Below are 25,950 nucleotides of genomic sequence, written 5' to 3' on the forward strand. Positions count from 1 at the left end.
TTAAAGGTTAACACTTGGGTTTTTGAAAAACGAGTCATATACTTGGGTTTCGAAAATACGAGGCGTTACATTAAAATTCATAAAAGTATTTTTCATCCCTTAAAATACTCGATGAATGGTCCAAACCATAAGATCAGCCTACATACTATATCCCAGGTGAGCCTGGATCCCATGTTGAATCGTGTGGATTTTATCGACCTTAATGAAACCACTAAGTCACTCTCACTTTTGGCGACTTCTAGGTAGTCTCGTAAAACAAGTCAAAATAAAATCAATCAGGATCTCTCCATCCACACATCCTCAGGACCTTAACAGAGCTAGTGTAACAACAAGTATCTTCTAGTCCACGCATAATGCATATCTAGATTAGTTATTTATCAATAATCTTGCTAGTGTAAGTGATTAAATGTCCGATCTGGGGAACCATCCATGATACATTCACACATTTATGTGGGATAAGGTGAAGGTACACCGACAAAGAGTCCATATAATGGTGGAGATTGTCCATCCTAGCACCAAGTAAGTACCCTTACATAAATTGACTAATCTGAATGGTCAAGATACTTCTAAGTATTTGTATGTTTAAGCACTAAGATCCATGAATCACATTTGTCCTCGACCACATGCTGATGTGTCCAATCTTAGTGTGCCCAATGACAACGAACCTATAATAATAAACTTGGTTTACATAAATAAACTAAGCCAATGAGTAATGAATCCATATAAAAATAGGTCAAAGAATAACTAAACATTGATTTTTCAAGGCATTATCCCAACATAGGGTCAGGTCCTACAATTCTCAAAATTGGGTTGAACAGGTTCAACCATCATTAGCTTGAGTCCCTTCCTATTGAGTTCTCATTTTTAAGAATCCTCATTATAGGCTATAATCAGTTTCAATTATCTATTGGGTACCCATCAGGGCATTTGACCTTGGTTTTGAGTTGAGTTTGGTCAAGTACTCCAGGGTGTGTCCATGTTAAATAAGGTCATTTACATGGTTGGGCGCACCTAAATGAATGGATTAGATCATATACATGTATGTCACTATGACGCATGCTTGAATAATTAACATATATTAGTGTGTGTGTGGTTTAGCGAACATCATTCAATTGCTTGAATAATTAACACATATTAGTGGTAACTGTGGTATGTCATGTGAAGATAAAAAAATGAGAGGGAGAGATCAAATTAAGGAAAGGATCCAGCCACACCAGGTGTGTGTTACATGCAGAGAGAGAAACAAAGAAGAGCGCCTATAATGGTTACATTGGTAGAATGCCCATCCCCACTTTTTCCAAGTGCTATGGCCCACCCTACTTAAAGATCTACCTCATTTTTATGTCAAATATTTTAATATGAGTTGACATTATAGATGTATGGATTGACTGCCAGAAAGTAATAAAGGTGGTCTCACAAAAACTTTGTTAAGCGAGCTCCTTAGTAAGCCGATGTCGATGTCGGGCTATAAGCACTTAGGAGGAATGTAAATGCCTAGGTTGAAAGGCAAAAACATCCCTTTGCCTTTTAAAATAGAAACTTTGCACTCTTTCCTCCATCTGATTGTAGGGTAAAATGGGTGAAACACTACTCTCATAATATATAGTAGAGATTTAATACATAATATTACTATTAAACTTAACTAAGCCGATCAAGACCTGACTAGAATTCATTTTAATGCAATTTAAGGTGGTGGATTTGACACAAACATGTTCATCGGGTCTAAAATGTAAGATCTAAACCCAACCCAATTTCTAAATGTGTCCAAGAAATCCAATTGGGACTCGTTAGACTCGGGTCGATCAGGTCGGTAACATTGGCAACCCTTTTCGCTACACTAAAAGGAAACTTGCTCTATTATCTTTTGCCCAAATAGGCTTGACAATGGGTTTGGTTTGATTTGGGTCAGGGTCAGCCCAAGCCTAACTGATTTAATTAATGGGTTTAGAAATTTGGTCCTAACCTAACTTGACCCACTAAAAATTTTCAGTGGTATTAACCTGACTCGACACCCATTATCTGGTGGTTTGACTAGACCTGCTTAAAATTTCTAGGGCTTGAATTCGACTCAAACTTACCCATTTAATTACAGTAGGGTTAGGCTCATCCAATCCGCCCAACTTGATCCATTTACTAACTGTAATATCTCATATTATTAGGTTTCTTAGCTTTTAATGGAGTTTTCATGAGTATGGGGCTTACTATTATACACTCATAGCCTATCAACCGCGGATCCAACAATCCAATGGTTTGAATTCTTAAACTATGGACCCACCTGAATTCTTAAACATTCATTGGTTTCTAAATTTTAATAAAAGAAAACGAAATAGACACAAAGTTAATAACACTTGTTATTCTATAAGTGGTAAACACATTCTTAAAAAGTCTAAGAAGTCTAGGGATTAGAACTATAATAAATACATTTTTTTTTTTTTGGATTATAGATTGGTTGGGTAATTTGGCCTTGCCCATTAATTCAATATATGGGCAAGTTAGTTCAGTTAGCCTTAAATTCGAGCCCAACCCGTAAATATAAATGGGCTACATTTTGGCCTGAGCTTGACCAGCAACTTGACCTGACTTGGCCCGAATTCAGGTTAGAAGCAGGTTGAGCCAATTAACCAGCTGGTCGACTTGATCCATCTTCACCTGTTTGTCCAAGCAACAATCATACAAATGGCATGGGAACTTCTTAGGATAGGGTGTGGAAGGCTATCCTTATCTGAGAGGAGGGGAGTGAATAGGGTTGACACTTTAGTGGGTGTTGGCCTCTTAGAGAGGGGATTGCCTGCCACCCCGTCCAAAGAAATTCATATGGTTAGAAGCTAGGTGGGTCCCACCATGATGTTTGTGTGAAGTCCACTTCATTCATTCATTTTGTCCTATCATGTTAGGACATTAGCCCAAAAATGAAGTAGATCAAAAATTCAAGCCGGCCACACAACATGGAATAATAAAGATTGGATGGCTATTGTTGAAACGTTCACAAGGCCATATAAGTTTTGAATCAAGTCAATATATATATATATATATTGAATTTTCAATTCATATGAGTAGGAATGACCTTATAAACTGTTTGAAAGGCATATAAATGTCACAATGGACCCATGAAGGTTTCAATGGTGGGCATTTCCCTGTGCACTTTTTCCAATCATGTGGGCAACTTGAGTTTTGGATCTGCTTCATTTTTTGCTCATGTCCTAATAAGAGTTGGCAAAATAGATGGATGGGTAGATTTTTCACAAACATCATAGTGTGCCCCACCTAGCTTTCGACCGCAAGTGATCAAGTATTGCAAGCAATCTGCATCCCCTCCTCTCACACGTTACGAATTACGTGCAACCCTATCTCACCTAAGACGATGTGGCCCTTAGGTGTGCCCACCTTGATGTATGCATTCTACATCCAATGCTCTCCATCCATTTTGTCATATGATGCCAGAGCAAGCTAAAAATGCAACATATCCAAGTCTCAAGCCAACCCTACCCCAAGAAACAATGATGTTTTGTTGTCAAAAACTTCCCTAGAGCCATAATTGTTTAGGTTGGATGGCAAATATACATTATAGTGGGCTCGAGAAGGTTTGCAATGGAAGAGAGTTCATCTAGATTTGGGTGGCCTTGCTAACAGGTTAGAAGGATGTTGTGCAAGATGCCTTGGATTCTGTCAATCTAACAATGTGGGGTAGGCCACAGTCGGTTTGACCGATATCCCATTGGTCCAACTGAATTAGTGGGAGAATCTTAGTGTGCACGCTGTGAAGATTTGCACGTTTTCGATTCGACTGAAATATGTGAGTCGGTTTAATTTCGTGCGACTAAAGGTCCCATTTGGTCCAGTTGATGGGTTACGCAGATTAGCGGAAATCAGAGTATTTAAGTCCAATTGCAATTAGGGCTTAATCAATACGAGTGTTTTCTCTCTAAGGGCAAGGGTTTTGTGAGGTGACAGGATTTTGAACACTTGTAAGAGCTTGAGAAGAGATTTTCTCAAGGGACTAGGGATTTCTTAGGTGAACATTGCAGGGGATATCGGGTAATCCTTTAGTCAAAGAAGGTGAGTAGTGTAAACTCTAAAGTTTTAATTATAGTGAATCTTTGTACTTCGTGTGTGCTTTTTTCCCGTATTAAGATTTTTTTCATGTAAAATATCTTGTATTTTGTGTTTGCTTGCTTGATTTTTTGTTTATTCTATTTATTGTGATTGTCCTATATTCGTTGAACGTGCTTCTGCAAAACACATGAATTAGTGGTAGTATTAGATCTAAATTTCTAATACCTGGTATTGATTCAAATTTGTTGTAGCTTGGGATTACATCATACTAGTGTGTGAGAAAGGATCATGAACTCTAACAAAGGAAAATAAACATAGAGTGAGTTCTGTTTCTAAGGGCCTCTTTGGGAGCATGGATTTGGAACCCCCTGAATTTGAAATCCTTCTATTCTGTTTAGCACCCTAGATTTGGAATCAACTTTAATCCAAAAGTAGCTATGCATGGTATATTCACAGGGGTTTGAATTTAACTACTAAATCAACTTTAATATATCTAATTAGTGAAAGCATGTAATGTTTGACAAAACGGTTGTTATAAAATCGTTGAAATATATACTTCGGCCAAAAATGATGAAATTCCAAGTCTCAGATGGGCCATAAGCACAAGATCATGTCCAAGAGACTAACCAACAATTTTTAACCATTGATTTATATGGACAATGTTTGGACGACACCGATCATTGTATTAAAGTAATTATAATGATGCAATTGATAATCTAATTGTTCTGGGATATAATTAGTGGGTCATGTGCCCAATAGATTAATAGTCTAGTGACACATGTTACACATGTAACTCTTGGAAAGATTTTAGATGTAATCCATGCTTTCACCATAGATTTGAAACCCACCGTTTGAGGAGATTTGAAACCCCTGGTTACTTTATGATTCCAAACAATAAGGGGATTTGAATTCTCCTCAAATTTCCTCAAATCCCCCCAAATCCATAGTGCCAAACGACTCCTAATAGTATTGTCTACTTGACATTTGTATCCCTTTTATTTATTGTTTCCCATATTAGCAAGAGGGGTTGTTTGGCACCATAAAGTAATTAGGGGTTTCAAAACCCCTCAAATATGGACAGTTTGAAATCCACATTAAAAGATTAGATTACATCTAAAATCTTTCCAAGAGTTACATGTGTAACATATGTGTTACTAGACTATTAATCTATTGGACACATGGCTCACTAATGATATCTCAAAATAATTAGATTATCAATTGCATCACTATAATTACTTTAATACGATGATTGGTGTCTTTCAAATATTCTCCATATAAATCAAATGTTAAAAATTGTTGGTTAGTCAGTCGAACATGATATTATGCTTGTGGCCCATTCGAGACTTGAAATTTCATTGTTTTTTAGCAAAGTATATATTGCTTAGAGCTTATTCCAACCATTGTGTCAAACATAATATATGTTCACTAATTAAAGATATTTAAGTTAATTTAGTAATTAAATTTAAACTCCTATAAATATATTATGCATAACTACTTTGGGATGGAAGTTGTTTATGAATCTAAGGGTGCCAAACACAATAATAGGATTTCAAATGGAAGGGGTTCCAACTTTGTAAGCCCTACCACCAGATATGTGTTTTATCCGCACCATCAATTTGTTTTCTTAGAACATTTTAAGCCATTAGCAATAAAATAAAATAATATATATATATATATATATATATATATATATATATATATATATATATATATGACAAACAGTTGTGATGGAGCGCCCTCCATCAAAAACAACAGTAATGGAACTCCCTCTATTAAAAACTCTCCAAGCCCACTGTAATGGATATCTGCCGTTCACTTTATCAGTCATGTCATGAAGGGAAAATACAAATATCAGCTTCATTCGGAAACTCTCACGGACCTATGAGAAGTTTTTAACCGTGGGTGTCCTATCACCGTCTCACATACCGTGGATGTCCTAAAATGATTAGGAAAAAATAATTGAACAGCCTGGAAAAAACACATTTACTGCCCTCCACGAATCACCATCCAATCGGCGTCTCCTGCGGCATTGTCTACCTCATTTGTATTTCTTTATTTTTGGGCTCATGTGTTGAAATTATTTAAATGTTGACTGCATACATCAAGGTGGGCCCATCGTATCAATGTAAACTACATACATTAGGTGGGCCACACTAATCCGCCCTCGTCTCACACACGTGGCGTAGTGTCCGGGAGGGAGACTACAATCATCATTTTTCTCCTCTATAAACATCCTGCCCTTCTTCCCATGTTCATTATCTCCTGTCTCTCTCTCTCCTCCTCATCCCCTTCCTCTCTCTATCTCTCCTCCTCCTTCTCTCTCTCTCTCTCTCTCTCTCTCTCTCTCTCTCTCTCTCTCCTTTGAAAGATGTTTCGGTTAAGCAACAATCTCGTCGGCATCCTCAACTTCCTAACCTTCCTGCTGTCGATACCGATACTCGGCGCAGGCATATGGCTGAGCAAGCGTGCGAGCACCGACTGCGAGAAGTTCATGGAACGACCCATCATCGCCATCGGCGTCTTCCTCATGGTTATCTCCCTTGCCGGCCTTATCGGAGCCTGCTGCCGCGTGTCTTGGCTACTCTGGATTTACCTACTCGTCATGTTCCTCCTTATCGTTCTCCTCTTCTGCTTTACAATCTTCGCTTTCGTCGTCACCAACAAGGGAGCTGGAGAGATCGTATCGGGGAGAGGTTATAAAGAGTATCGGCTCGGTCAGTACTCGTCTTGGCTCCAGAAGAGGGTGAATAACGAAAAGAACTGGAGGAAGATCAGGAGCTGTTTGGCTGATAGCAATATCTGTAAGAAGCTTGGGCAGTTGAATGATACTGAGGCTGTCTTTTATCAGAAGCATCTGTCGCCTGTTCAGGTAAAAAGGGGTTTCTGATTTTTTTTTTGGTTTCCGGGTTTTATACTGTTAGGGTTTTGGTATCTGGGTTTGAAGGGTCTTGAGCTGGGTTGGATTTTATTTATTTAAAGATTTCAACATATGCGGGTTTCTTTTCCTGCTTTAATTTGACATTTCTTGAAGTTATGGGCTTTGGATTTTTATTTTTTATTTTTATTTTTTGTTAATGGGTTTGTCATATATGTGATTTTAAAGATGCTTGAATTTGTTGGTTTTGGGTTTTCTATTAATCTCTGGTATTTCTTGATTTTTTGCATTTTTTGAATGGAAATTAGAAGGTGGATCTTGTTCGAGATTTGATGCAAGGGGATCTGGGTTTTTCCTACTTCTTTTATTTTTACGAATTTGGTATATGGGTTTTCTAGGTTTTAGGTTTCTGTTTGAAAGCTCTTGAGTTAGACTTTGTTTGAAGGCTCGAGATATGTGGGTTTTTAAAATTTTTGGATTTTTTAGAAAGATTTCCACATGTGGGTTTCTTTTGCTACTTTGATCGGACCTTTCTGGAAGTTATGGTCTTTGGATTTTTGATGGGTTTTTCAGATAAATGGTAGATTTCATGTAAAAGTTGTTGTTGTTGTTTTTCTTTTTGATTCTTGAATTTTATAGTTTTGGGTTTTCTTTGAAATTCTATGATGTTTCTACTTTCATTTAAGTTTTCTAGTGGCCATCTTTTTCTTTTGATTCTTGCATGTTTTGTATGGAAATTGAAATGTAAATCTTGATTTTTTTTGGGATTTTTCTTTACTGGAAATTGGTAGGCAGATCTTTTTCGAGATTCTGATGCGCGGCTATTAGTGTTTTTTTTTTTTTTTGTTTTTTTTTTTAGGGTTCTGTTTGAATGGTCTTGAGTTATGTGGGGTTTTTAGGTTTTGGTTTATTTTTATTTTCTAAAGTTAGGGGCTTTTGGATTTTTGATGGGTTTCTCATATGTGTGCATGCAAAGTTTTTATTTTTATTTTTATTGTTTCTTGAATTTGTTGGTTTTGTGTTTTCTATAGATCTCTGGCATGGTTACTCTCATCTATTTTTTGTGGTTTGGTGTATTCTTTGGATTTCTGATAGATATGTGCACTTGGATTTATTCTTTATATTTCAAATATACTGTTTTTAGAAAACTATGGCTCTTAAGCTTTCTTTGAATTTCTGATGGATTTTGCAGCATGGTTTCATTGTCTTGAAGTTCATTGATCTTATCTCTGAATCTGTTATAGATTTCATTGTGTGGGTTTTCTTCTATTTCGCTTACTGTTTCTCTGAATCAGAGTAATTGGATTCCGTTTTTTAGATTCTTTGCAATTTCATAATCTTGGGAGTTTTGGGTTCTCTGAATATCTTTGTGAATTTTGTCATATGGGTTTTCTTCAATTTAAGTAAAGGTTATAGGTCTTTATAATCTAGTTATTGATCTGAATTTCTTGTAGATCGCTCTTCATGAATTCTGTTTACTTCCTTGAAAAATGTTTTGGTAGATCTCATATGTGTATTCATTGGACTTGAAATTCTGCTTTTTCTTCTTGTTACCAGTGATCTCAGATAGATTTATTAGTGTTGGTTTTCCTTGGATTCCAGTTATGAAATTTTATTGAAACTACGTATATTAATCTTTGGTTCCCAAAGATATCTTCATTTTCTGAAAGATTTCCATGTGTGATTTCTGTTAACTAAAATGAGATGAACTCATTTTTTAGGTGGAATGTATTCTAAGGAAATATTTTTTTCCCCCTTGAAAACTTATGAATAATTTGAAGTTGTTTGAAATATCAGAGAATTTCATGACCACCATTCGGAAAAAGAGAAAGAATAAGATAAAAGAAGAATCAGATTCATAACTACCAATCTTTGGGGGTAGAATATAGGATGTGTGCGTCACACCACATGTTTTGATGTTGGGGGGCCTCCCCTGCTGTATGTATGTCTGCGTGCACTTCAAACCCCATGTTACTCCCACAGTTGGGGACCCACTGTAACTTGGTCAAATTCCAAAATTAGATTTTATTGGACAATCCTGACCTCTGGTTAATGGACATTTCTTTGTTGAATTCAGACCATCAACTGGTTTTCATGTTTAGTGTCCATTAGAAATCAAGGCTGGGATCATACTTTCAGTAATATTTGGGTTACCATTCTTGTATAGTGGGTCCCACCATTTTCATGGTTACAATTCTTGTATAGTGGGTCCCACTATTTGGGCCGTTACAAGTCTTCTACAGGGGGGCACCTTGGTTTCCTTCAATTCTGTTGTCAATTTTAATCTTTATGTTACTTGCATATTGGGTTTCAAGATTTGTGGTGGATTTCATGATGCGGTTTTGCTTCAATTTGGAGAAATCTCAATGCATGTTAGGTCTTGGTCTTCTATACATCCCCCTTGTAGATTCACCACCAAGTGGTAGGTTTAAGTGGAGGAGATGGATACACTTGTAGAGTACTCAAATGCGCACACACCATACAAATCGTCGGAAAGGTGGGGCCTACTGTGGTTGGGTATATCCCTAAAATGCCGTTGCTGCAGTTTTGTTAGAGGATTGTTTGTTTATTTATTATTATTATTGTTATAATATATTTTTTTTAGGTTCGTTGACTGCTAAACTTTGTATCTGTCCAGTTGTTGTCTGGCCTCCAAGTAGACATTTATAATGATGTTTTAACGCATTTTGTGGGCTATAACTGATATGATGTGGACCTCACTGCTTGGATGGTGTGGATGGGGGTGTCTGTATGCTATGTGAATGGTGCCTGCATACCTGTGTATGGGTGGTAGATAAAACTAATGCCTAGTCAAACTAGGATGCTTTGGGTGGTGTTGTATTTGCTTTTAGAATATCAGATGAAGAATAAAATATTGAATCAGTGGGAAGGGTAATCATCTCTAGATCTAATATAATCAAACTACCTATGTATGACCTTCTACACAGGCCAATCAATCCGGACAGTCTGATTGATAGGCCAAATGTTTCTGACCTCTGATCTCAAAGGCTACTTGTGGATAAGGGTGGTTAATGAAGTTGATTGATTGGATGCTTGGGGTCATTCATTAGTGGGAAGTTTTTGTTTAGAGGGTGCATGTGGATGGGGATTCTTCTGTGCATTTTGGGCTATTTGGGGAACAGATCCACTGAAATATTGGATTGACATTGGCAATGTAACATCGATCAGTTCATGGTCCTCTTTCCTCTTTGATTCAACAAGAGAATGGTTACTTGCTATGGGGATCTCTGCGATCACGTGGCATGTGTCTGTGAGGTCCATGCCATTTGGGCTGATGGTGAGCATGCCCGTCCCAAAAATAGGGTTGGCCTACATGAGCCAACTGTGTATGCATATACACTGTTGATAATGTTTTCCATCTGTTCTTGTCATAAAAATGTGGCCCACTCAAATGGACTTGCTGTTTTTTTTGTTTTTTTTTTCGTTGGGCTATTGCATACTCATCGTCTCATGGTGGGCCCCACCTGATGATGGGCTGGACCTCACAGACATTTGACCCACATTTACACGTGCATTGTGAATCGCCTTTCAGTTTTCTTTTAAGTTCACTCTGATGCAATGGCTCATATTGTTTGGGTCACTGCTTCTGTTTGGCATGTACAGTCAGGGTGCTGTAAGCCGCCCACGAGCTGCGGCTACACATATTCGAACGCAACGTTCTGGGTTCCCACTACCATCAGTCAGGACGCAGACACGGACTGCACGAAGTGGAGCAACGACCAGGACAAGCTGTGCTACAACTGCGATTCATGCAAGGCGGGTGTCCTTGACAACCTGAAGCGGGATTGGAAGAAGGTGGCCGTCGTGAACATCATCTTCCTCATCTTCCTTATCATCGTCTACTCGGTTGGATGCTGCGCTTTCCGGAACAACCGAGAGGACAATGCCCTCCCCAGATGGAAGTGATACCTGAACGAGAGGCGACGGTCTTTACGGCCATCTCATGCATCTCTTTGCTCTTGGTATCAGGTGGGCTTCATTATCCCTTTCCTTCCCTTGTACTAGCTTTTTCTTTCCGTTTTTGTATAGCTGTCTTGGGTTTGTATTGTCTTCGGTTGGATGCTGCGCTTTCCGGAACAACCGAGAGGACAATGCCTTCCCCAGATGGAAGTGATACCTGAACGAGAGGCGACGGTCTTTACGGCCATCTCATGCATCTCTTTGCTCTTGGTATCAGGTGGGCTTCATTATCCCTTTCCTTCCCTTGTACTAGCTTTTTCTTTCCGTTTTTGTATAGCTGTCTTGGGTTTGTATTGTCTTGGGTTGTTATGTTGCAGAGTCTTGTAGCTTTAGAGACATATATGCAGTTATATGCTATTGTGACATTGTTTTGGGCTGGTGGTGGTTTGTGTATGCATTTTCCATGGATGGGGCATCCATGCATGGCTGATCCAGGCCGCCCAAATTGTAGCTCATCTCATTTGTAGCGGTTTGCTAGGTGGGCCACATGCATTAACGCTCAGCACCGTTGAAGTGAGGGTAAGGTGGCCCCCCACAGACGCAGATTGCCTGCAACTGAAGGCTGACAGGATCCATCCATTTTGCCAGCTCATTTTTAGGACACGAGCCCAAACACAAGGGAGGTGCCCCACCGTAGGAAACAATGGGGATAGAAACAACCCACTTGGATGAAGGGAAACACATACAGCAATCAGGACAGTCTACCCACACATTTTGCATTGAATGTGGAGTCGTGGACCGAAGGACAATTTTCTTTATGATACAGGCCATTCATTTCGTATGAGGTGGCCCATCTGATGAGTGCTGGCCACCTTTCATTAGCTTACCAGTGCTTTCATGCATAATTCTTCCAAGTGGCCCATTGAATTTGGACGGCTGACAATTTTCCTTTTTAGCTGTCCATTTGATGCTGTTCAAGCAGACGGAATCGACCAATCAGTTTTATTTTTTTGCCCAATCCATCGAGGGGCATATGGTTTTTGAGTACTGTTTGGATCTGGACATGCATGTGTTCTATTTCTAGGGCAGCTGTGGATGATTTGCTCAACACAATGAAGGCTGGCAGATCAGAAGGGCGTCTCTTTTGTCATTTGAAATCCCGGTTAGCCTGGTACTCGGACTGCGTAGTGTAGAACACAGCACCTGTGATGTGTTGACGTGGCAAAGTTTTTTCGGGTATGTGACCTTATGAACATGAACAGGTTGGACCGTAAATATACATCACGGTGGGGGTGTCATTGTCTCCACTTGAGCTTCGGACCTGCCTTATTTTTCATGCCCTTGAAATGATCTGACAAAATAGATGGGCTGTGTGGATATAAACACATCATGGTGGGTCCCACAGAACTTTGCCACATGTTCTTCACTAAGCCAATCCAATTACAGTTATCCTAAGACGCTTGCACAAAATGTCATGAATCGGTGGGCGTGGGTTACACGTTGCAGATTCGATTCCTAATAAAAAAGACAGTGAAGTGATAGATGGACAGGTATTGATGGGATCGCGACAAAATTATTTGTTGGATTTTTCTTAGATGATTGATGGCCCTTTTGGATAGGGCTGAAAGTTAGGCCGGTTAAACCTGACCGACCCGACATTGGGTTGGGTATCGGGTTTGGTCTTGAGCCTGGGTTGTATAAACACCAACTTGATGAAACTTGCGTTGGGCTTGGATTGATGGCTCGGGTTGCCCGACACAACCCAAACCTGATATATATTTAAGTTATAAATTATAAATGAGTATGGATATTTTGTGTTGAAGGCACAAGAAATTTCAGCGCCGTGGGGTCTCATTGTTACTGGTCCACACCATTTGCGATGACTCAACCTACCAACATATGCCGGGTCTGGTCTCATTGGTACTGGTCCACACCATTTGCGATGACTGAACCTACCAACATATGCCGGATTTAACTCTCTCAAATAGATTGCGTGCTACATGACTTTTGAAGGAGTTGTCTTATATTTTAGTTAGTTTGTTTAGAAAAAAATAATTTTCTTTACAATAAATAACTACGTATATAATTAATAAAATTGCACAAAAATTAAGACATGTATTGAAATATAATAAACTAATGTAATAATGAAAATATTAGCATGTATCCACCTGGCCAAGCCTGCTTGGGTTGGGCTTGGGTTGAGAATTCCTAACCAGAGGTTGGGTTGGGCTAGGATTGAGCACCAACCTGCCCGACTTTTAGCCCTACTTTTGGATGCACGTGTGCTGTGTTGATGTTGGGGCATAATTTTGATCAGGTAGATATTGCAGTGTGGTAACATACATACACGCTACGCGTGTGAGGCTTGAGCCACTCATCGGTGCCATCCTTTGCGGGCCCATAATAAGTGGATGTAATGGCAAGTTGGGTCGTTGAAGTGGCCCTGTCCTTTAGGAGAGAGAGATTGGATATAGTAGAGATTGGATATAGTAGTTAATGCTGTAATGTTTTACATTATTTTGACTGTTCTTGAGAAACTCCATGGAAAAAGTATACGTGTTATATTAAAGAAAAGATATTGTTGGCTAAAGATCTTCAGGGATGCTTGGAGTTCTTTTTACATAATCATAGTTGACAGTATGATATGACAGAGTAGTTGAGAAGAATTCCAAACAAATCAAACAGTCAAATAGATGATTATGAGATAAACCAAGCGGTTGGTAGGCATATAGAAGGTAAATCAAGCGGTTGATGGTCATTAGGAGCTCAATCAAGCGATAGATGGTCATTCAGGAGCTTGATCGAGTGGCCGAGCAAAAATGTGGTCAAGTCAGCAAGGAGGCCTAGAGTGGTTACTAGGACATGTGGCAACGAAGTTTCTAAAAGGTTGTATAGTGTTGAACTGTCACGTCCCAAATTCGGTGAACGGGCTTATAGAATTCCTGAGCTCTGAATTCAGTGGTAATAGCATCCGTAGTACCCCATTCTCAACTCTTAGCTCTCATATGCCAGGTTTCAACCCTGGGATCCCACGAGAATGATTTTCAGGGTGAAATTTTTTTTGTACATGAGCATAACAACAAGTGTACCAAAACTAAAAACATCATCACATCTTCACTATAATATCAGTTCGAGTACAGTGCTGAAAGGAAAATACATGATATAACAAAACTCTAAAAGATCAGTCATCTGCTCTTGCCTCAATGTTGCTATGGTTTAGCATAATCTGCATGTAAACAACATATGTAAGCTTACTAGGAAGCTTATATAGTATGTGCATGTGTACGCAATGCATGTGACAAGCATACAAATATCAGAGTAAGCGAAAATGATGGAGGGCTAAATTGGCAAGTCCATAATGTTATCAACCATATTCAGGCTATGCGATGCAAGGACCTACATGGCCAAATATCATATGCTAAAGATGCAATACAACGTGCCAATCCTCCATTAGTCCACATGTCAAAATAGTTCACAATTGGATTATCATCGGGTCTAGTACACTTCCGACACTAGTTGCTGCCCATCGCGCGTAAGACCAAGAGAGTGCAAAAGACCTCACTATCCATATCGTCAGTAGTACACATAAAACCACTCGGTCCATCGATAGTGAACCTATTTCACTAGTTAGTCAATCTCAACCTAGCATATGACCATCTGCACCCATGGGTAAGGTCAAACCCCTTTTCAACCGACCCCTACATAGTGGGAGACGCGGCCTACTGGTATCTAGCCATCGTGCATTTATGAATCTACTTGGTCTAGACGTTGGAGCATCCTACTGATATCATGGGGTTTAGAGACTTTCATCCAATGACGCCTGTGACGCCCTGTAACCTCAATATTTTTCGGTGTCCATAAAATTATCCCGCTAGCTACAACAAGGCTATGGGACCACCTCCTTGGTGTAACTAGGGAGTAGATGTAATGTGTCACACATAGTGCATAATGCATTAATCGAAATGTTCATTGGATGACCCTTTCAATTATCAAAGCCACTATTTATCGGGTCAGCATACTCAGTTTAGCAATCCATCTCTCGATCATCACAATTGGGCCCTCAGATCACTAAATCTACTAAGGATATTTATCTAGGCAGGGCTGGAAATCTTAAGAATCACTAACAATTAGATCTAGAGATGATCTAATCGTCAAGTCGATGGGAACAGACAAATGGAACCCAAAAATCATGTAGTATGGCTCACTTGAGCTATGGATTTGCCCCAACATTGGACAAATGTCCTATTATGAGTAGGAGTCGGTGGACAGAGTGGATTGCATCACACATTACTGTGGACCCCACCTTCAGATTGCATGTACACTAGTAAGTGGTGCACCCGTTATGCACTAGATCAGGAACCTGGTCAAATGGGTTTGACTTACTCATCTCTCTCTCTCTCTCTCTCTCTCTCTCTCTCAAGCGAATGGACCACAGACATACGATCTGTGGCCCACCATCATCGACCGATTGGATGATTTGAACTGTCCATTGTGTAAAAAAAAAAACTCAAGTGACGTACATCATCATGTAACCCCTCTCACCCCACGAACCCAACTCCCCTTCTTGGCCTTTCTTTTCTCGATACCATCTGCACGCACTCATCTGCGACTCATGCCATCCATATAGGTGGGACCTACCTCATTGATCCAAGTTGCCCATCACATTTAGGCCTTGAAGAAACCTTAACTGTTAAAGTTCTTTGCCTAACACCTAATCATGGCCCATCAAAAATTCCGTTTGATCTCGTTTTTAAGCACTTGGCTGATCTTGATCTAGTAAAATTGATGAATGGCCTTGATGTCTCTTTGAATCATCATATTGAACCCCACATTGTCTCTAGCATCCGGAAGCACTTGCCAAAGCGAGATCTTTTTCATTTTTCTATCCATTAGCTGCAAAGCCACACACGTTCCTTGCACTCGACAATCCATGTGGTGAGGCTCAAATATTGCATATTTAACCCTTCAATTACATTAGTTTCTCTAGCATTTAAGTGTTAATTTAATTTAATTATAAATGTTTTCGTCATGCGAGATGATTCGGTAGCCTACGATGAATATACGCTTAAAAGGATGGATTTAGAAATCAAAAGAAGATAATGAAGAATTGAATATAAGGATGACAATATTAAAAAATTCAAGTACCAAAGATCCAAGGAAACAAAGTGAAGAAAGAATGAAATCGAATATTTGAAGTGAAGAAACTAAGGAAACGGAATCCTGAAAATTCAGGGACAAAAAAATCATATTCTGAAATTCTAGGGCCAGAAAGACAAAATCATGAAAAACCGCATAAACAATCTTCGATGCCATCAAAAGCAATTTCGATCTCATTGAACCCTCTTCGATTCCATCAAGAAAATCATGAATTTTTCAAGTTATTTGTTGAACACATTCTTCGATGCCCTCGAGGAGCTTCGATGCCATCGAAAGTGCATACGATTGCGTAAATTCAAAATCGGTTCTTATTATTTTTGAGGTGGTGTAAAAGTTGAAGTTCCAAAAACTATAAATTGAAGTCCCTAGGACATCCCAAATCATCTTCTACGATTTGGAGAGAGAGAAAGATTAGTTGGAGCATCGACAACGTTCTTCCTCTTCGATTTATTCATGGTTTCTAATAGATCTTTTAGTTTTTCTTTTAAGATGTTAGTCTTGTTAAGCTAATCTCTTAGCTAAGGCTAAGGGATGAAGCTTATAGTTTAATTCAGTAATTTTTTTTTTTTTATTCAATAACATTATTTTGAATGATGATATTAAATTGATTTAATTTGAATTTACTTTAAGTCTTCAAGTTGTTCATGTCTCGGTTTGTTGTGCATTCTAGGTACAATGAATACTTTAATTTAACAATTGTTTAGTCTAAATTAGAGAATGATTCAATATTTATAATTGATTGATCTAATGTTACCTATGGGTGCTTTAGATACTTTTGATTCCCTGTGATTGAGATCTAAATACTTCACGAGAGAATCAATTAATTGAAATCATATTCTTATTAATGTTTATGAATGGTTTAACTGAATTATCTTCCAATTGGATATGATAGGATTTCAATTCCAAGTGAGATATACATTGAATTAATAAATTGGATATTGTGATTTTAATGAGCGAATTCCTAGATCCTTAGTCTTTTATTTATTTGTTTTTACTCTAAACTCATTCACTAGATTAAAAACCCATGCAAACCATTAGACTTAGATTAGTTATAGGCCGTGTTCCACATTCCCTGTGAATTCGACCTCGGTCTTACCAAGTTATTACTACTTCGCAACTCTGCACTTGGGGTTCATGAATACCATGCGTAACACATCTTCCTGATTTTGGATGTCCATTCCATTGTCATCCAATAGCCCTCTCCTCTCCAGTGTTTTCCTTCTTTGAATAGCCAATAAGAAAACTCAAGATCCTTGTCTTAGTCAGAAAATCGAACGGAGCATGCAATAGCCAAAAACTTCCAAACTTGAAACCCATCATAGAAACTCATTGTACCTTCAGTTCCTCGATTTCTCAAGCTTCCTATAATAGATCCAGAACGTTCAGCAACATTAGAATGAAAAGAAAGCGACCGGATGAAGATTTTCCATTAACGTCATCATCGTGTTTGCCAACAAAAGCTCAACTACTGCTTCTCAATTTGTCACCAATCCAAGATTCAATTCAATAGTTGAAAGGCCCACCCCAACAGCGTTGATCATAACCACCAACCAAGATCAAATCTGGCATGCGAAAGTGAAACTGGAATGAAAATACTTGCGAAGGGAAGCTACGCACTGCACCTCACCACCGTCTCCTATCACAAGCGGGACTCCAGAAGGATTACGAGAGTGATTTACACAGGCCTTTATGCATTGAGAGCCGATTCTAAAGAGAACAACGAGAAAGAGAGTGAGAGAGCAAAACATCGAGTGGGTTGGATCCCACGAAGTCGACTAGACTCCTGCTATTTTCCACCACTGTTTTTAGTCGAGTAAATTGACCCAACAACCGAAAATCCCTTCTGTCTCACCTAAGGTATACCTCTCATTTACCAGCCATTTAATCATTCTCTTGTAGTGTTGTGTGCCATGACTCATTGAGTCAACTTAATGAGTTGAGGCGTTTAGTTTATGCTATAAATGTAATGCAGGCTATAAATGTAACATAGGCAGGGAATCCTTATTACAATATTTAAATATCTTAGCATACCCTTTTCGCAGATAAATTAGTTTAGTTGAACAGGAACTCTGCATTCTCGCCGTTGTTGTGTCAGCAACCAAGTCGGGATATCAAGTTAACCCAATTGTTCATCTAGTCACTGTAATTCAGAGGCTATGCAGAGCATAATTTGATCTCCAGACCTTGTGTTGTTCTTAGAGAGGATTCCTTCAATTTGCCATGAAATCTACCAAAATGCCTCAAGTGGAACCACGTAGAATTATATATAATTAGAATTTAACCTGGACCATGCACGTCTAATTCCAACAATGCATTCGAATCTCTATAGTAACAAGTGATCTTCCTGGTTGAAAATCCTACGTTAACATGCAGAGTGATTTGAATTTATTCGATTATTGTCATGAGTGGTAATTTATTTTATTTTTTATGGGTTACATATTGTAGAATTAATTCATTTGAGTTGTTAATTCATTTTATTTTATCATCCTCAGGTGTTTAGATTGTATTTAATTCATTATTATTACATGATGTAGAATGTATTTAAATTTATGGGTGCTTTGCCATTAAAGGATTATTGTGTTATTCTATACGAGTGCTTTGCCCTAAAATAATTATTGTGTTATTTTTGTTGCGGGTGCTCTGCCCGAGGTCATTCACAAAGGGATATTTATTTTTGTGTTGCACTTGTACGTGAATGCACATGTGGGTGCTCTGCCTACACTTCTTAAAACGTTAGATGCACGGTGCCCTGCCCTAAGAGGTCCAAAACGGCCACGGTGCTTTGCCATGAATTAATCCCTAAAATGGGTGCACAGGTGCTCTACCCTTACAACGTCTAAAACGGGATCAAAAGTTATTTTGTTTTATTAGACTTTGTATTGAAATTTCATTTGTTATTATTGTAATATTTATGTTCTCCTATGTTTGGGTTGTTGATGTGTAAATATAGTTTTGATGCACTTGTTCATGGGCCATGATCTCCAGTAGGTATGAGACTATTCAGGATCAGGTTAGGGATCATGAGTCTACCATCTTGGAATCACTTTGTACATTAGATATATGACTAACATGAGTTATCGCCCTTGGTGCGAGGCTCCTACCGGCTTGCGATACTATGCATTATGACTTGATCCTTTCATTGTGTATTTTTTGCTATATGCTGGTGTAGAATTTTTGATTTTAAGAATGATGTGACCCTACATGATGCCACTCTCACACCCACTTATATTGTTTTGCAAATATAAAGATGAAATAATGCATGCAAGCTCGACAAAAATTTAGTTTTATTTTTGTTATATGATTAGTTTGATTTTTTAAAATATTAATATGATATTAGATTGGTTTATTTTGATTTCTAATGTAATGAAGGTTTGATGATGGTTTAATGAAAATGATTTATTATTCCCTTTTAGTTGCTTTGGTTGCCATGGAAATATATATATATATATATATAATTGAGCTGTGATATATTCTATTTAAATACAACTCACAGTCTTGGAATTCATGTTTGACCCTGAACAACTCGAGTACTGAATTTTGGAGTGTGACATCAAGTTTAGCCCAATGATCTTTGTTGTGCATTTTCAACAGGATCACCGTTGAGTTTAGTCGAAGGATCTCCATTGTGCGTTTCCAATAGGATAGTCATTGAGCTTAGTCCAAAGATCTCTATTGTGTGTTTCTAACAGGATCACCATTGAGCTTAGTCCAGAGATCTCAGTTAAGCGTTTCTAACAGGATCGTCATTGAGCTTATTCTAAGGATTTCTACTGTGCATTTCCAATAGGATCCATTAAACTTAGTCCAAGGATCATCAATTTGCATTTCCAATAATATCACCGTTGAGCTTATTATAAGGATCTCCATTGTGCATTTCCAACATGATCACCATTGAGCTTAGTCCAAGTATGTTCATTGAGCATTTTCAACATGATCACCATTAAGTTTAGTCTAAAAATCTCCATTTTCAACAAGATCACCATCGAAATGGACAAAGAATTTATAGTACATGAAAGACAAAGTATTAACATAAGTGAGATCTCAATGCTCATTGGCAATCCATAGACCCCATATCAGTGATCGAAATGAAATCCCAATACCATTGGCAATCCACATACTATTAGTGACTCAAGTGAGATCTCACTGCCATCGGCGATCCACGGACCCCTTATCAGGGATCCAAGTGAGATCCCAATGCCATTGGCAATCCACAAACCTCCTATTAGTGAATTCCAAGTGAGATCCTAATGTCATCAGCGATCCACAAACCCCCATCAGTAGTAGCAGTGTCCATTCAACGATCTACACTACATGGGCTAAAAAAACTCCTTTAACATTGAAAAGGACATCAACATCCTATATAGGGGGACTAGCACACTCTCCTCCTTTTCACAAACTCCCACCATTGATACCTAAGAAAAAATTAACTATAGAGGGAGATCACCGCTCTCCTCACTTTCGCAAACTCATGCCATTCATACCCCATCAATAAACAAAAACAAAACCCAAAAATGTAGTATCATTACATAAACCTACCTTTAGTTGCGATGGCTTGTATGTCAGAGAGTCAAAACATGGTCGAAAATATTTAAATAATAATAATAATAATACGTAATCAAAAAAAAAAAAATACTTATTTTTTGTCTGAAGAGTGCGATGAGTGTGCCAAAGTGTTGAAGAGTTGGTAGAGTGTAATGGACCTCCACACAAACCTTCTAACCGTCATATGGACCTTGTTAATTGTGTGGTCCCCTCCCTCTTGGAAGAGAGAGAGAGAGAGAGAGAGAGAGAGAGAGAGAGAGAGAGAGAGGAAGAAGAAGAAGAAGAAGAAGAAGTAGTAGAAGAAGAAAACAAGGCAAATGGCCCCTCCTACAAAAAGGCTCCACGATAAGGTCGTTTTAGATATCTTATCGGGGCCGACTATCTTGTAGTGAGGCAAATTCACCCTATCCAAACGATAGGATTTTAATTTTATGTCGTCGGCCCAATCTTGAAGGCAAAAGTGACATATATGGGCCACGCTGGAGGAAACAGTTCAGAATAAATGAACAACATTAACCCCGTTATGAGCCGCAAAGAGCTTAAAAAATGAAGAAAAAAAAAAAACTCACTTTTATGGTTTCATAGTTGGCCGATTAAAACGAACAAAATAGATCTCCCAAGAAGTTGGCCTAATCTAGGTTTAGTGGCACCATACTCCCTTTTTGAAATAATTTTTTAAACTTTCAAGACAAGCAACCATTACACTGGCATGAAGGCAAATTTCATTCAAAATTCTTTTCAAAAAGTGCCCTAGGACTAGAATAATAAATGTTCTGAAATTAGGACCAAAACCTTCCAAAGGCCAAACCTTAAAGCCATTGTTATAAAAAACCCCTCCATCTTCCGACCACGTTCCCTTCCCTGTTTATCACCTAATCCGTCCATACAGGGTCTATGGTTGGTTTATCCAATCCAATGATCAGCTGGCCCACATCATAGATGAACCATGCCCAAAAAATCTGTTTATTTGGTGAAGTGCAGCCTATCCATCGTTGGTATGTAAATACATGGTCAAGAAGAACTGCACCAACGGTCCACATTCGATAGAAAAATAAAAAAAAAATAAAAAATCGGCCCTGTATATCCATGATTGGGGAAATCATATTAATGTCTTGCATTACTCTGTCTCGCGAGGATGTAACGACTTCACGTGGATAAGATCTACACCGTCCATCATGTGCGCTATACTGCGCTTGGACTGACTCAAAAAATCAGGCCGATTCAACGCTCAGGTGGACTGCAGCCTAGGAAACAGTTGAGATTGGAAGTTCCACCATTAAAATCATCCAATTGGATGTGGGGCCCACCGTAGCGTGTATCTGCCATCCAGACCACTCATCTGCCACACAACATAAAGATGAATAGATTAGACGAATATTAGGATATTCCAAGACTCATGTGCGCCAAAACACTTGAATTAATTAGTTTTAAGAATGCAGTCACACCATTCTCTGATTGTGGCCCACATAAATCGTGTATTCAACTAAATTCTAAGATGAACGGTGAAGGTGTGACGTTACATCTGATGAACGGATTGGATCTTTTGAATGTTTGTCCCACGTGTTGATCAGCTACCGCTAGACAGGTCCACCGCTTGCCTACGCAAGGGAGGAAATATATATATATATATATATATATATATATATATATATATATATATATATATATATATATATATATATATATATACATACTCTTGTAGAGGGTATTTGTTGGTACACGTCCAACAAAAATTGTACACGTGGCGTAGCAAGCATACAGGTGTACGCCGATTTCGTGTGCAACGAGCCAAAAACCAGATCGATTGGTTTGGAAGATCCGTGTCTTAGCTGACCTTATCTATAATAGCCATTCGTCTTCCAAGTTATGAAACGGACGGTTAATATGGTCTGATGGTAAACCTCATCAAATAGATGGCTGAGATTATTTACAGATCCACGTTTTTGCAAGTGATCCTAACCATTCATTAATAGCTGTGGGTTGGATTCTTAGAATTCAGTGTTGGTGTGATTTTTAAATGGTAGTCCATCCAATCCATGCTTCACGTAATGAATGGTTCAGATCAATGAATTGGCTTGTATACGTTTTCCAATGCAATCAGGAGAACTATAACTAACTAAGAGTACTAAAAAAAAAAAATGCACCAGATTATCTATGAGAAGGTGCTGTAAATCATCGAAAACATAGATGGTCCTTCTCGAACGCCTGCGTAGGCCATCAAAAATCTGTAATTAGGGGCTCGTTTTGCATTCACAGTGGTGCGGATTGAATCTGATATGATTATCCTACCGATCCCATTTCAAGCGTTCGAAAATGGGCTTGGCTGGGTTGGTTCGGTTCAGGTTTTAAATTGCCTTTTTATTTAATCCCGCCTATACTAAGGGCCAAGCCCATCTCCATGAATCTCATTACCAGTAAAGCTAGCAATGGCCAGGCAAAGAGCCCCACTGGGCTTTGGACAGACCTAGACAATCAGCTTCGCCCATCAGGCTTGGCCTGGCATATGCATGGCCGGATCAATTTTAGGAACCCAGGGTCCAACTAAATTTGGCCCAGGCTTCGGCCAGCTGTTCTAGCCCATGTCAAACTTAGGCCAGGCTCGAGTCTTGGACCTTACTGTTAAGCGACATAAGCTTATATTGCGATGGTTACATGCTAGTTGATGACAACCTTATTCCATCTGTTGTGCACACAAATAAAACGAATTAATCAAGAAATGAATTTACTGAGAAACGTCTTACTTCGAAGTGTATTGTGTTTTACAGGTGATTAATAAAATATCCAAGTAAACTTCAAATGTAGTAAAAGTTGTATTTCCAAATGCATAGCGTATGAAGTTTATCTGTTTCGAAATAAGTTCCAAGGAGTATCTCGAATTATTCTCTATAAAATATTTCCATCCCTCTCAGGGACCTCGATTATTTTATCATACAGTAGAGAGTACGCTGTTTGAACAGTAAGGGTGATAAAAATGGACTCAGGTCTTCCATTAATAACTATATGAAAATTTTCAACCATTGTTCATACAACTTGGTACATCTGTTCGGTAACGTATGTACTTACCCTACTATCTGCCACTATGAAAGAGCTTGTTTAGTATTTCCGGACAACAAGACAATGTTTAAGAAAACGTGGCTGCCTGTATGCATTACATTAGCGGAAGAGTTTGATGTAATATACCTGAAAGAATTGCATGAGATGAATAGTGGATTTAAATTTGCGAATAAGATGAAAGGGAATGGGCATATCTGCAACGAGATCATTGTTACAAATAAACTTGTGATTAGCACATTAGATGAAGTGGGTAATTGGTGGTTTCTAGACTTGTGCTTTAATCTGCCTGTATCTTTTTTGAGTTTTTTGTGTTTCCATTAGTACCCTGTTCCCTTATCTTTATGGATTCAGAAGATGAAAAAGTATCAAAATTTTCCTTGAATTTTATTAGTATAATTTGTTTATCACATATAAAATACACCGTACACCTTTCGAAATAAGACGTTTGAAGTAGACTTTTTGGTATTTACGAGCAACAAGGCAATGTTTTAAAAACATGTAAGCATATATAGAATACATTACCGGAAGAACTTAATGTAAAATACCTTGACGAATTGGATGAGATTAGTCTGTATTTAAATTTACGCATAAGATGAAATGGAAGAGGCATATCTAGAAGAAGATAATTATTGTAGATAAACTTACCACAATGGATGAAGTGGTTAATTGACGTTTTACAGACATGAGCTTGAATCTACCTGTATCTTTTTTGAGTTTTTTAAGCTTTTATGAGTACTCTGTTTACTTTTCTTCATGGATTTAGAATATGAAAGAGTATAAAATTTTCTCTTTAAGCTGATTTGGATATTTTGTTTCTCACCTGTAAAACACAGTATACTAAGAAGTAAGACGTTTCTCAGTACCTGTGTTTTATTTTTGTGCACAGCAGATCGAGTAAGGTTGTCATCAGCTAGCATGTAATCATCGCAACATAAGCCCATGTAGCCTAACACTAAGGTTCAAGACTCGAGCCTGTCTCAAGTTTGGCATGGGCTACAACAGCAGGCCGAAACCTGGGCCAAATTTGGTTGGGCCCTTGGTCCAAAAAAAAATTTGATCCAGTTGTGCATGCCAGGCCAGGCCCAGCTGATGGGCCAAGCTGATTGTCCAAGTCCGTCCAAAGCCAAGTGGGGCTCTCCCCCTGGCGCATTGTCTTAAAAGCCAAGCTGGTTGTCTTTTAACCAGAAATTAAAAGACAAGTGTGAGGGGGGAAACTAATTCAAGGAAGATACAAGTAGAGCTGCAGAAGTAACAAAATCTGATTATACTGCTTGAGAAGGTCTAGCTCCATTTTCTTGCTCGCATCATGAACCTCAACCTGATTGAACAGATAACTTACTAAGTGCAACAGCCTAACAATAATTTAAAGTACAGATTACTTGTGGTCGAACCAGTTGGGCTTGAGACCTTCTCTTTAGTAATAAAATCCACAAAGAAGTCGAATATACCCACAAACCAGTTTGATACGGATGTTATAACTTGAAAACATCTTATAATGAGAAATTTTCAAAATAAATAATTGTGATTAATTTACAATTAATTATATGTAAAAATACTGAAAAAAAAAAATGTGTATTTCATTAATGAGTCTATCTGAAATCTATGCTGGGTTTGCTGTGAGAGTTATGGATTATTACAAACTGAGGTCCACTTAAAGATAAGGTGCAGATGAGGGTCTTTATTCACAATGGTATAGAAGGATTGCACCAAGGAAAGACTCTAAAAGGGACTGTAAATTTTCAGTCCATTTCAGCAAAAATGTGACTTTGATCAAGAAAGGGGCATGGTTTTCTTCTCTTTTTTGCAAAACAAGGATCCTGGGCTGATGGGCATTTCTAGCATGAAAGAAAGATGGGGGAAAAGTATATGATAGGGATTCTGTTGAAACAACATAGACATGCATGTTTTTCTCGGATTCAAACTCAGCATTGAATACAAAGAGAAAGATGTACGCAATTAAAAAATAATATAAAAGAACCTTTAGACTCAAATAGCACCAAGTTCTTGATTCTATTACCAGCTAACCTTGCAATCTATGAAACAAAACAAAGTCAGAGTGTTTAAGCACAGAGATAAAGATGTGAGTGGGTGGGTGAGGGAGATCAACAAGCAATGATCAAAATTAAGCAGCAAGATCAAATCCTAGGCATATCAGTACGTGTACGAATCTGAGAGTATCAGTAAGATGTAAGGCTAGGGCCATTTCCTTTTCACCAACAAAAATCAAAGGGTGATGAGGACAGAATTCACCTGATCTTGTTTGAGGTCTTGTGAAGAGATCTCCTCACAGACATAACCAAGTGTTTCAAAGGTGGCCTGCTTCAAAGAAGTTGGCTTTTCTTGCTGGG

At 38.4% G+C, this 25,950-nt stretch overlaps 1 protein-coding gene across 1 annotated transcript; it reads left to right on the plus strand.

Moving 5' to 3' along the window:
- Positions 1 to 6,368: 6,368 nt before the first annotated feature.
- On the plus strand, positions 6,369 to 11,274 carry LOC131217101 (tetraspanin-8-like). Its single transcript, XM_058211857.1, has 2 exons — positions 6,369 to 6,922; positions 10,553 to 11,274. The coding sequence occupies exons 1-2, from the start codon at positions 6,422 to 6,424 to the stop codon at positions 10,853 to 10,855; spliced, it is 804 nt and encodes a 267-aa protein (XP_058067840.1). The 5' UTR covers positions 6,369 to 6,421; the 3' UTR covers positions 10,856 to 11,274.
- Positions 11,275 to 25,950: the final 14,676 nt, after the last annotated feature.

The sequence above is a fragment of the Magnolia sinica genome, chromosome 10, assembly GCF_029962835.1.
Source record: "Magnolia sinica isolate HGM2019 chromosome 10, MsV1, whole genome shotgun sequence".
NCBI classification, from domain to species: Eukaryota; Viridiplantae; Streptophyta; class Magnoliopsida; order Magnoliales; family Magnoliaceae; genus Magnolia; species Magnolia sinica.

Excerpts from the sequence above, each read along its gene's own strand:
- LOC131217101 (XM_058211857.1), top strand. The coding sequence starts at position 6,422 with ATGTTTCGGTTAAGCAACAATCTCGTCGGCATCCTCAACTTCCTAACC. Across the intron at positions 6,923-10,552 it reads AGCATCTGTCGCCTGTTCAG|TCAGGGTGCTGTAAGCCGCC; the intron begins GTAAAAAGGGGT and ends TGGCATGTACAG.